Genomic DNA, 12898 nt, shown 5'->3' with positions numbered 1-12898 from the left:
TAAATTGTATTTTTTCTTCATATGATGATCACCACAACCCAGCACTCTTGCTCCGTGAGTCGACTACAAAAAAACCACAACGCTATGCCCGGCAAGTGGCGCTCCGTAGGCCTCTGCCTGGGTTTACTCCCCTGTCCCTTTTAACCTGCCTTTATCTGAGTCTGTCCTGCTTTGCACCACGCCGTGTTCTGAAAACCATCTGGAATACTGTTTGAAAGCAGGCGAGCTACATTTGGGTCCCGCCTATTCATGTCGTGAGTTGTTCCGTTAGACTACTGGACTCAAGCCAGTCTACCCAGCACACCCTGGACTCCAGGGCAGAGTCCTGGCTCTGCCATGAGCTCTGAGCGACGAGGGGCAGGCTGCTGAATCTGTGAGTCGGTCCCCTTGACTGTGCCATGGGGATGACAGACAGGACACCTCACAGGAAGTCGCCTGAAGTTAACGCATACGTGCATTAGTGTGTCCTAGGTTGGCATGAAGCTGTTGCTTTGGGACCATGGTCAGGGGAAGGCTTCAGGCAGTGTGGACCAGTGGGAACCCGGTGCTCTGGGTCTAATTTGGAACAATTCCCTTCTGGTGATGTGATTCTGGGTGAGCATCCCTGTCCCACTGTCCCTACCCCTCCCAGGTCTCCCTCTTCTTTTTTTTTTTTTTTTTTTTAAGTTTATTCCTTTAGTTTTGAGAGAAAGAGAGCGCAGGGAAGGGGTGGAGAGAGAGGGAGACAGAGAATCCCAGGCAGGCTCCACGCTGTCAGCGCAGAGCCTGACGTGGGGCTCGAACTCACGAGCCGTGAGATCATGACCTGAGCTGAAATCAAGAGCTGGACGTTCAATGGACCGAGCCCCCCCAGGTGCCTCTCCTCTCTTCTCTACCACAGTCTCCTGCTCAGTTTTCAAGCCGAATCCCCACCTTGTCTCCTCCATGGACCTCTCTGGAAATCCCATTCAATGCTACATTTGCTTCTGGAATATTCCACAACCACCCACAAAATCACCATATCGCCTTCACCACGGAAGACCGAAAAATCTGTTCTCTCCCAAGTATAACAGTTCTTGGTGGGGAAGGAGGCGCTTGGCCCCCAGGAGACATGCGGCCGTGTATAGAGACACGTATGGCTGTCACAGCTGGACGGGGTAGCCTATGGTATCCACCAGCTGGACGTCTGGGATGCTACTGAACCCACGCCACAGACAAGGTCATTGGTCCACAGGGTCAGCGGTGTTGAGGTGGAGAACCCTGAACTGTGACATCAGTTCCTTGAGCACAAGAGCCATGTTTACTGTCACTATTCTGCCACCGAGTGCCCCACCCGGGGGGTTTGTGTGAAGGAATGTTTATCGATAAGCCCCCCGGGGCTGAGTAAAGCGGGCCTTGGGTGAGTGAGGGACCCCCAAAGGGCAGTGTGCTTTCCATCCAGTCCCCGTACGGAATGGGGAATGTGCTGAGACCAGGCGGGGGGGGGGGGGTTGCCGAGTCTACGGCTCGTGCCCTGGCGTGCTACGCTCCTTGGGAGGATGAGCTAAGTGCAGAGACGACGAATTAAAAGTTGGAGAGAGGGACGTGCATCTCTCGCAATGAACCAGCCAGCAACGAGAAAGGAAGGCGAGCCCAGTTTTGGGAAAAGGGTGGATGATTGGGAAAGACTTCCTCCTCCGTGTTGGGGAAAGCCCACGCTCTCTCTCCTTTGTAGTAACTATTCATGGCCTAAGCATCCTTAAGCTAGGTGTTACGGATTGCACTGTGGCCTCTCAAAATCCACATGCTGATGTCCTAGCTCGCGGTACCCCAGAACGTGACCTTCTTTGGAGGAAGGGCCTTCCAAGAGGTGACTAAGTTAACATGAGGCCATTAGGGTGGTCCTACTTCATATGACTGGTGTCCTTTTGAAAGGGGGGAATTAGGACACAGACACACACACACACACACACACACACACACACACACAGAAGACAGCTCTTTGCAAGCCCAGGAGAGAGGTTGGGACAGACTCCCCCTCACAGAGGGAACCAGCCCTGCCCACACCTTGACCTTGGGCGACCAGCCTCCAGGACTGTGAGAGAATGAATAAATGGCTGTTGTTTAAGCATCCGGTCCGCGGTGCTTTGGTAGGGCCACCGGGGCAGAGGCAAACACTAGGCCAGGGCAGTTCTAAGCGCCGAGATTTATTTAAGCTATCGTGGGTCAGGCCGTCAGGAAGGAGGAGGTGTGGGCTGCCAGGAGAAATGATATCTGCTTTAATCCACGAGGGTGAGGACCATAAAAATAAAAGGGAAGCAAGGGGCACCTGGGTGGCTCAGTCGGTTGACTTCAACTCAGGTCATGATCTCACAGTCTGTGAGCTCGAGCCCCGCGTCGGGCTCTGTGCTGACAGCTAGGAGCCTGGCGCCTGCTTCGGATTCTGCGTCTCCCTCTCTCTCTGCCCCTCCCCCGCTCACGCTCTGTCTCTCTCAAAAATAAATAAACAGTAAAAAAAATTTTTTTAAAGAAGGAAAGCAAGACGGCATCTGGTGAATTCTGGCATGTCTATGACTTTGGAGGGCTGTGCCACGTGTTCGAAGCAGGGCACAACATGGAAGCTCGGCGCTGTCCCACCCGCAGGCAAATGAGAGCTCAAGGCGGGGACACCCCCCACCACAGGACACAGCAGCTGTCGCCCGCATTCCCGCTTGGACTCCCAGCCTTTGCCTTTCCCTCTGAGGGCACGCATGCCGCGGGGCTGGCCCCGGGGAAGGGAAGGCATCACGTGGGTGTCCTCATCACGGGTACTCACAGCTCGTCTTCAAAGCAGATTTTGGCATATTTGTCCCTGCCGCCCCCGCTGAGCAAGCGGTAGGCGTAGGTGTCCGAGGGGCACGGGGTCCAGTGGTCACATTTCTGCCTTTTAGGGGCTGGGGCTGCAACAAACAGGAACATAACGGTTAGCATCTTGCAGGTACTTGTCAAATGGACCCACTACTCGACCGTGAGCAGTGGCCCTTCGATCCCAAGACTCCACCCTGGCAAGTCCCACCTGGAGTGGGGAAGGGAGTCACCAACTTTGCATTGGCAGCGTCCGAAATCCCCCTAGAGCTACAGCTGGTTTAACCTGCATGTGTCTTTTTTTTAATGTTTATTTATTTTTGAGAGACAGAGAGACGGAGCACAAGTTGGGGAGGGGCAGAGAGAGAAGGAGACACAGAATCGGAAGCGGGCTCCAGGCTCCGAGCTGTCTGCACAGAGCCCGACGCGGGACTTGAACTCACAAGCCGTGAGATCGTGACCTGAGCCGAAATCGAAGCTTGACCGACTGAGCCACCCAGGCGCCCCTGATCTGTGTTTGTCTTAAAATAACAAATCTGCACAAGGGAGAGGATGCTGGGCGGGCATAACAATTTCAGAAGGTGAGGGAGCCCCTGCCCAGGGCCGGTTCCCTCACTGACATTCTTGGCACACAATATGGAAAGAAAGCTCCCTTGGGTCGAAGGGGGCTGGTGAGCAAAGCAACAGCCATCTATGGAGCATCTATCCAGCTTCTGCATTTACACACCCTGACACACACACACACACACACACACACACACACACACACCTGCTCTGGCCACGTGACCCCTTTCCTTCCATATGAGCCTGAGACACTGAGTTTTTCCGCCAGGGGGCGACGAGGTCGGCGCTGGCAGGCCATAGAGATGTCTCCCCAGCACCCCTACCTCACAGGGGCAGCACCTGAGGAGCCCAGCTGGCCTTGGGACAGCCCCGCGCCCCTCCCTCTGCTGGGTGCCATGTGGCCGTCCCTCCCACGTGCCCTTCTCTGTCTGCCGTAGTCCACAGAACCCGCCGTGCTGTGCCCAGTTCAGATTTAAATCCCAAGTCCCCCTCTCGCTTGTCCAGTTTGACCAGAGGTGTGATCCGTGCCTCTCTGACTGAGGACGCACGGCTGTGACAGCCAGGCAGGTGGTGAGGCCCTGGGAGGCCCTACTGGCGGGAATCCGGGTGCAGACACGCACGGGGAAGGTCCGGAGCCGGACGGGCAGAACTTCTCGGGGAGCACAGGGAAGCAGGTGCCCCGGCTGGGGATGGGGGCACACGGAGCTCTCCAGGGAGCGCGTGCCCCATCCACATCTTCCCCTCCCTCCTCGCCTGCCCCGCCCCTGAGACCTCCGGCTGCCCAGCTCTCTGTTCTCTTTTCTTTCTCTTGGCCCTCAGCTTATCCCCCAGTCCCCTTCCCCCAGGAGACGGTGTCTGTCTCCTCTCCGCCCTGCTCCCAGCCCCCGGGTAGGATGTGGTAAACGCAGCGGCTCTACTCTTAGTTGACCGACTGAGTGGGCATCTGCACCCCCCGGGTGGGGGAGAAACCTCCTGACTTCAGAGACGCCGAACTCTGTCCCCACCCCGCACCCCATGCGAAAGCCGCGAGGGACCGTAAGGCTTTCTGGACACGTGTGGCTGCGGGCCCCGGTCCACCTTCACCAACCTTCCTTCCTATCGAGTCTATCTTTTAACACAAGAAAGGACCGTGGGGTTTTTTACCTTTCCTTGTTTAATTTCTGCCGGAGAAAAGTAAAGTGAAAGAAAAGGAAAACAGTCCACATGTTTTCACTCTAAACAATCTTGAGATTCTTTTTGGCGTATCTTCCTCCAGACTTTTCTATGCATGCAGATGGCATCTGCAAAGTTGGTAAACATAGGTTGTATATATTCAAGCAGTACGTTACTTCCATAAGTGTTCACATAATGTACTTAATACATTTTTTTCCCCATCTCTAAATTTAAAGCGAGGGGTCCAACCATGAATGTGAAAAAGTGCCAAAAATACAGCATCTTCTCTGTGTCTCTGGATTTGGGGCACTACAGTATTTATTTTAGCTCTTTTTTTTTCCAATTTAATAAGAATACCCATTACTTCAAAGTTAGAGGTAATTTCCCTAAAAACACACCGGGCATAGTATTTGAAAACGTTAACATACTGTTTAAAAGGAGATGTGTCCGGCGGGGGTCTGGGTAGCTCAGTCAGTTAAGCATCTGACTCTTGGTTTTGGCTCAGGTCACGATCTCACGGTTCGTGGGATCGAGCCCCACACCAGGCTCTGCACTGATGGTGCACAGTCTGCTTGGGATTCCTTCTCTCCCTCTCTCTCTCTGCCCCTCCCATGTGTGCGTGCTCGCACACACTCTCTCTCTTTCTCAGAATAAATAAATAAACAAACATTTAAAAAATAAAATAAAAGCAGGTGTGCCCTGTCTCCTGGCGTGCAGACATCCTGTGTATACAGCCCACCCGGAGAGAATATTCTTGAACGGGGATCCACATACATCCTACCGGGTACCTGCCTTGCCTCAACGTTGGTGTCCCTGTCCCCTTAACAAGCACACAGACTCGCTCCCTCGTGCGCGGACCCTGCTGTTCCCCACACAACTGGAACGAGAGTCACCGAAGCAGCCCTCTGCTCTTGGAGAAGGACACTGCTTCCAGGCCTTGCCATCACCCCAGGCTGTAGGAGGGCCCTGGCCATGTGGTCCTCTCAACCTAGAGCTGAGAAGGACCTACGTGTGTCCTGAACGCACTGAGCACGCTGACAGGAGTGCCATGTTGACTGACGGAGGTGGCCAGTGTCCCGTGTGCCCAACGGCCACACTGTGCCCCCTGGGAATGTGGAGACAGAACGACAGCAGATTAGCACAGTGATGGCAAGGGTTAGAGGAAAAGGGATTTTGGATTGTTCTAGAGCCAGGGGCCGGGACTCCACCTGGGAGAGAGACCTGGTGAAGGTCAGGAGGAAACAAAGGGCTGGGTGGGGCAGTGCGGGCTGGGTCCCAACCTGAGCTGTTCCTGTTCTCCTGTTGCTGTCCCCTCTGCCCCGCCTGGCTGGGGCTCGGGACACGGGGACACGGACAAGGTGACTGGCGCAGCAGGGCAAGCACAGTACAGACGTGACCCGCCCATCCCTCCTGCCCTCTCACCCCAGGCCTGACGCTGGAGTTTCCCAGCCGGGCCGTCCTTGGGAGATGGGGAGGAGGGCTCCCATAAGGATGTTCTCCCGTGGCCTCCTCCTCCCCTGGGGTCAGCAGCATGACCCGACTTGCTGCCTGCACGGCGGCCAGCTCCCCTGGGGGCCGGGTGGGCTGGGAGCAGGGCCCCACGCTTTGCCGGGAGTGCCACGGGCCGGTCTTCCAAACCTGTGGCCCCGCCAGTCACAGGCCCTTGCAAAATGCAGGTGCTGCTCGTGTAGATGTGTGTGGGTGCGTTTTCTAGAAGGGAGGCGTTGGTTTTCATAGGATTCTCCAAGGAGAATGCGGTTCTTGTGACCAAAGTGACGTGGAGATGCTGTTTTCTCACAGGGCCTGGGGACGGTTGTGTGGCATTTTAAAAAGGTTTTCTGGGGACTCCTGGGGGGCTCAGTCGGTTGAACGTCCGACTTCGGCTCAGGTCATGATCTCGCGGTTCATGAGTTCGGGCCCCGCATAGGGCTCTGTGCTGATGGCTCAGAGCCTGGAGCCTGCTTCGGATTCTGTGTGTGTGTTTCTCTCTCTGCCCCTCCCTCGCTCTGTCTCTCTCTCTCCCTCAAAAATAAATAAACACTAAGAAAAAAATTTTTAAGGTTTTCTTAACCTTCTACCCATTCCCTAGAAGCACAAAATACCATTACGTGCACAAAGATCGTATTCGTTATTTGGAGTGGGGGTGTGGAAAGACAGATACATCGTCTCAGAAGACAGAGCTCTGTCCAAACCCTGCCTCTTCCCCACCGTGCTCCCCAACCAGGTTCACTCCTTGACAAATTCGCAGAGTCTGACCTCACAGATAGGTATTCAAAAAATACCTGTTAAATACCCGACACCGTGTTACATCTAGGTCCTGGGCCCTTTTCCTGAAACTCATTCCCCAAAGACCGAACAGGAAAGCCCTCGTGAGCACCCAGAAGCTGACGCCCAGCCAGCACAAACAGCCAGCCTGCTGGTCAGTCTCCTGCTTATGGGTCTCCCAAAAAACCCGCTTGTTGTTCTAAGTGAGGCCCGATGTCCTGATGGGCGGTGTGGTTCCCACACAGCTGGCCTCCTGCTGGGAATTTCAGTCCAGAAATCATTCTCTTGCTGAGGGAAGTCTACCTTAGTTCTTATCCGTACATTAACTAAAGCAAATATAGGTTCTTACGCTCCACCCTGAACCCAGATTTTTAATTTCCTGGAGCAGGGTCCAGGAACCTGTCTTCCTGAAGTACTTCCTGATTTGGGAACCATGGCTACATTCACCCCTTTAAATGAGGAAGGTGATTCCAGAAATGCGATCCTGCCGTGTGCTCCAGGCAGAGAGGAAGGGTGCTCCCGGGCATGCGCTGAAGGCATTTCAGCCACGTCAACTCGTCTCATTGTTCTATAGGAGATGAAAGTCCGGTCCACAAAAAGCAAAACCCGGAAGGCACCCAAAGAGGGCTGGTGTCTCTCATAATCAGTGATAATGATTTCTCAGATGCCCCAGGGGCGGTGACAGGTGCCAGACGCTTGGCACACCCACCGGTTCACCTGGCTCAGTGATGCCAGTGCACAAAGATGCTGAACCCCCCCGGGGAGACCGTGGGCACACCGCCGTGTCACCTCCACCAGCTTCTGTCCCCATGTCCCCCCAAAGGGAGTGGCATTGCACCTTCACTGAGGGGGCATGGGATTAGAAAGCAGGAAACGCAGCTGATCCCGGAGGACACAGCACCCTGGACGGCAGGGTTGATTTTGGAACTGGAAAGAGCCTCAGACGTACACCGCATTTACAATGTCCCCTCAGCGACAGAGGAGGGATCTCGAAGACACTGACAACTAGTTAAGAGCAGAATTAGAAGTGGCTTTTTGGGGTACCTGGGCGGCTCAGTCAGTTGAGCGTCTGACTTCGGCTCAGGTCATGATCTCTCAGTTTGTGAGTTCGAGCCCTGTGTCAGGCTCTCTGCTGCCCACACAGAGCCTGCTTCGGATCTTCTGTCCCCCTCTCTCTCTCTGTTGTCCCCTCTCTTCCCCACCCCCGTTTATGCTCGCTCTCACTCTCTCTCTCTCTCAAAAATAAATAAAGGTTAAAAAAAAAAGTAGCTTTTTCAGGGGCACCTGGGTGGCTCAGTCAGTTGACTGTCTGGCTCTTGATCTCAGCTCGGGTTATGATCTCACGGTTCGTGGGTTCGGGCCCCGCATCGGGCTCTGGGCTGACAGTGTGGAGCCTGCTTGGGATTCTCTCTCTCCCTCTCCCTCTACCCCTCCTCCGCCCCTTCAAAATAAATAAATAAATAAACATTTCTTAAAAAGTACTTTTTCGGGGCACCTGGGTGGCTCAGTCGGTTAAGCATCCGACTTTGGCTCAGGTCTTGATCTCATGGTCCATGAGTTCAAGCCCCACGTCAGGCTCTGTGCTCACAGCTCAGAGCCTGGAACCTGCTTCAGATTCTGTGTCTCCCTCTCTCTCTCTCTGATCCTCCCCTGTTCATGCTCTGTCTCTCTGTCTCAAAAATAAATAAAATTAAAAAATTAAAAAAAAAAAAAGTACTTTTTCTGGCTTTTTTGTGCAATGGTAGCCATTTAGCGGTCATCAGCTCCTCTCACCTCGGCTGAGAATCTAGGAAGGCAGCTCACCACGGCTGATTTGCCTGGCTTGGTCCCCTCTCGCAAGAGTGCCTAAGAAAATGATTCGACGACCTCGTATCTGGAGTATACGAGAGAAAATTCCAACAGGATCCTCCTTCCACTTGCTGTCTCCTGAAACTGACCTTCGCGGCCTGGGGTTGCAAGCTGTGTGTGGGGCACGCGGGGCCTCCCGCCAGATGCACCCCTCCAGTGACGTACAAATTCTTCCACGGACACTTACTAAAATACCTGTTAGACATCACAGACCCAACCTGACGGGACCGCAGTCGACGCAGGAGCTTTCACACACGCAAACGCGGGAGACGGAAGGTAAGCTAGGACAGGTCATGGTACATTGTGACATGTGCCGTGGGGTGGGGGAGGGGGGTGATCAGGCATCAGTAGCTTCACACGTACCCAAAACTCCCTGCAAATCAACAAGAAGAAAGAGAAGCACCGCAGAGAAACGGGCAAGGCACACGCGCGCAGTATACGGAGGAGGGCACAGGGCACAGGGACGAAGGCCTGGCGTTCCCAGTCGCCGCCTGCCACGGAACCACAGGCCCCGGGCCAAGGGGTCAGCACCTTCTGATGCCAAGATACACTCATCGGCAGGACAGGACAGTTCTGTCTGCGATTAGGTATCCAAACAGAGAGATGCTGTCACCAAGAGATGCTGGTTGGGAGAATGGACTGGAGCGGAAGATGGGGTGAAGGGGCAGGAAAAGTCAAACCAGGGCCGCCTTTGCCCAGGTAGGTGATAACCCGGCATGTTAACTCCCTCACCGGGGCAGAGGGTCAAAGACGTGAGGAGGAAGGGCGGTGGGGGGAGACTGAGGCCTGAGAGGAGAGAAGGAGCTGGAAGGTGCTCTGTCCTCCGGGGCGAGCACGGCATCCTTCACAAAGGAGCCAGGCCGATGCAGTCAGTCCTCTCACCAAACACGAGGAACAGGGTGGCACAGGGCAGCCGGAGCACGGATTCCCAACGGCCGGGTCGCGGAAACCACCAGATTCAGGGGTACTTGGGGTGAGCTCAGATTTACCGTCTCGTAAAGACGGCGGGGAGGCAACATCCAACGTGGGGACGGTATGAGCCCAGCAGAGCACGGACTCGCGGGTGAGAATTAACTTCAAAAACCCAAAGCCACCCTCCCCGGGCTGGGCGGCTGTGCCGGGAGGTGGGTCATTTTCAGAGAATAGTTTATGAAGTGGAAAAGCAAACCACGGATTAGGGGGAAAGCCCGAGGTGGAGGGACGTCAGGGCCAAGTGAGGGGGGCTCAGCCCGCGTGGCCTCGGGCACGGAGGTGACTACTCTGTGGGTGCCTCCGGCTCCTGGGCCCCCGTCCGTCCGTGCCCAGCACCGATCTCACAGGCCAACACTCTCCTTCCTCTGCTTCAGATCTGATCAGACATGGGGGGGTCACTGAGGACATGAGAACAAACACTCCCAGGAGGGTGTTCCCGTCATTCTGCTGAGCCAAGAGTAACAGAGGTCCCTGTGCTGATGGCAGGAGCTGCGCTCACCTTGAACCCTGTCCAAAGCCAAGGATGACTAGGTCCCTGTGTGCTCAACAGGCACGGAGGAGTGCAGGTGTCCAGAGGGACCCAGGGGTTCGCTGAGGGCTATACAGGCAGTGCCTGGCCAAAGGGTACCTGTGTTTGCACGGAGGCCACTCCCTGGGGGCTTGACAATGGCACGAAATGAGCCCCACAGCAAAGCCCGCAGAGCCCCAAGGACGACGCGGTCCCTGTTAATGTCTTATCCACGCGAGCCCTGAACCACCAATCGATCACTAGGCTCAACCCCCAAACTCTGAGCCCACCGGACGCCCAGGAAGTCATGTGTCCCTCCAAAGTGGAGCCGACTTCCAGCAGGAGCCAGAACGCAGCCCTCACACCGGCCATGGTCACCCGCTCTCCCCGCCACCTCTGGGTTTCCAGGAACCAGATAGTGCTTCAGTTGCAGGGGAAGGTGACAGGGCCTCCCCCAGCCTGCGCTGGGGGGGGAGGGGGGGGCTGGGAAACCACACGAAGGAGCCCCACTCAAAAGGCAGGCCTCAGAGGCAGCTCCTAGAGGCAAGCCCACATCCAGGACAGACGGCACATTTTGTATAACAATGGGGACGATGAGAAAGCCCTTTGAGGGTGTCTCCCATGTTCTCTATGTGTGTGGGCCCCACCTGGCACTGGGCCTCATCCGCAGTCTGGATGCTGTAGGCGTATCCAATTGAATGCACATTCACTATGGAAACTTCGTTTAAAATAAAAACAGTCAGGGGTGCCTGGGTGGTTCAGTCAGTTAAGCGTCCGACTTCGGCTCAGGTCATGATCTCACGGTCCGTGAGTTCCAGCCCCGCGTCGGGCTCTGTGCTGACAGCTCGGAGCCTGGAGCCTGTTTCAGATTCTGTGTCTCCCTCTCTCTCTGCCCCTCCACTGTTCATGCTCTGTCTCTCTCTGTCTCAAAAATAAATAAACGTTAAAAAAAATATATAAATAAATAAAGTAAAAACAGTCATAATCACTTCCTAGAAAGTTACGGGTTTTTAAAATTTTTTTTTATGGGGGTGGTCATAAAAGGTAATTAATCCAAGGGCGCCTGGGTGGCTCGTCGGGTAAGCCTCCGACTCCTGATTTCTGCTCAGGTCCTGATATCGTGGTTTGTGGGATCGAGCCCCACATGGCACTGACATCAAGGAAGCTTCTTGGGATTCTCTCTCCCTCCTTCTATCTCTGCCTCTACTCTGCCCACTCTCCCCCATAAATAAATAAATAAATAAATAAATAAATAAATAAATAAATAAATAAATAGCTTTTCAGAAATGCGATTAATCTGAAAAGGAAGAGATTTACAAGTTTTTTTTTAAAGATTTTATTTGGGGAGGGGGGCCTCCTGGGTGGTTCAGCCAGTTAAGTGTCCGACTTTGGCTCAGGTCATGATCTCACGGTTCGTGGGTTCGAGCCCTGCATCGGGCTCTGTGCTGACAACTCAGAGCCCAGAGCCTGATTTGGATTCTGTGTCCCCCTCTCTCTGCTCCTTCCCCATTCACTCTCTGTCTCAAAAATAAGAACCATTGGAAAAAAAGATCTCTTTTTAAGTAGGCTCCACACCCAACATGGGGCTCAATCAAACTCATGACCCTGAGATCAAGAGTCACATCCTCTACCGATTGAGCCAGCCAGGCACCCCCCTTGCTTTCACAACTTCTTAAAAATCATTACCCAGTTCTTTATATTTGCGCAAATTAATTTTGTAGGACCCATTTCTGCATTGAAAACGTGCCAGCTTACCTACTTACAATGAGATTTTGAAAAAGGGTACAAATTACTACCTGAGTGCCCCACGCCTTTTCCTATGGAGACTGTAATGGAGATTCTGTGGTTTCACTTAATTCCCAGTTTGCGTTGTATTCCAAATGCTTATTTTTATCTGACACCTCCTGGACATGAAGTTTCTTTGTTTTCCTAACATCATAGTTTGTCGTGGGGTCTCATATGGGGATGAGCAGGGGTATCCTACTTTGGAAAGGTGTGGGAGCCCAAGGGGCGAGTATTACTCCCCCCTTCTCCCCCTCCTCCTCCTCCTCCTCATCATCACCATCACCATCATCATCATGATCAACTTCATCAACATCAAATGGCCAACTTGGGCACAGCTGAGGCCAGACGCCCCCTCACCACCACGGCTGGGTTTCAGAACCGTGAGTCGACACATCTCGTGGAACTCACCCTTGAGGATGGGCCTCTCACCAATGTTCCGGATGCTATAAGCAGCACTGGACAGGGATACCTCCGGAATGAGCTCTGCGAGCAGGTACCCAGAATACCAGGCGCATATGGACGCGAAGAGGAAGAACACAGCCTTCAGAGTGCCTGGGGACAGACAAGACACAGTGGTGGATGCCCGGGGAACAGGTGCCATCCTAGCCCCCTTCCTGCACCACGTCTGCAGGGCGCTCCGAGGAGAAATTACTCCTGGGTAAGCGGGAGCCGGGTCAGGCCCATGGCTGCCTCGACGAAACCATGATGGCTTCGCTGGCGCTGCTAAGACTAAGCATTTGTCGCCATAGCAGCGAAAGATGCAAACAAGTTAGGGATGTTTTCTACGCCCATTTTTTAGATTTGCGGTCGGTCTGGGTCTCAGCTTCCTCAAATGCTAACATCAACGATTCATTCGTGGCCTGCAGACTGAAAATCCCAGAGGGCGGGGACTTTGTTTGGTTTATGCTGAGAACAGCACCTGGAGTCCCTGTAACACTGGGAACAGCCACCAAGCCTGTCATTATCATCACAGACAAGTTGGTGGCGAAACCTAGGTCTGGC

General features: G+C 54.1%; 1 protein-coding gene across 1 annotated transcript in view; it reads right to left on the bottom strand.

Annotated features, from left to right (window-relative positions):
* The window catches only part of FAM3B (FAM3 metabolism regulating signaling molecule B), a 35574-nt gene extending 23077 nt beyond the window's left edge, over positions 1 to 12497 (bottom strand). Inside the window, exons 1-2 of the mRNA XM_047100489.1 lie at positions 12305 to 12497; positions 2774 to 2897 (exon numbers count right to left, since the gene is read on the bottom strand). Coding sequence (XP_046956445.1) covers positions 2774 to 2897; positions 12305 to 12497 — 317 coding nt within the window. The remainder of the gene's footprint in view (positions 1 to 2773; positions 2898 to 12304) is intronic.
* Between the last annotated feature and the right edge of the window lie 401 nt (positions 12498 to 12898).

The sequence above is a fragment of the Lynx rufus genome, unplaced genomic scaffold, assembly GCF_022079265.1.
Source record: "Lynx rufus isolate CCGP_SWC_20201006 ecotype Redwood Valley unplaced genomic scaffold, mLynRuf1.p SCAF_5, whole genome shotgun sequence".
In the NCBI taxonomy this organism is placed as follows: Eukaryota; Metazoa; Chordata; class Mammalia; order Carnivora; family Felidae; genus Lynx; species Lynx rufus.
Note: the sequence above shows the minus strand (reverse complement) of the source record. Positions and strands in the feature narration are given on the sequence as shown.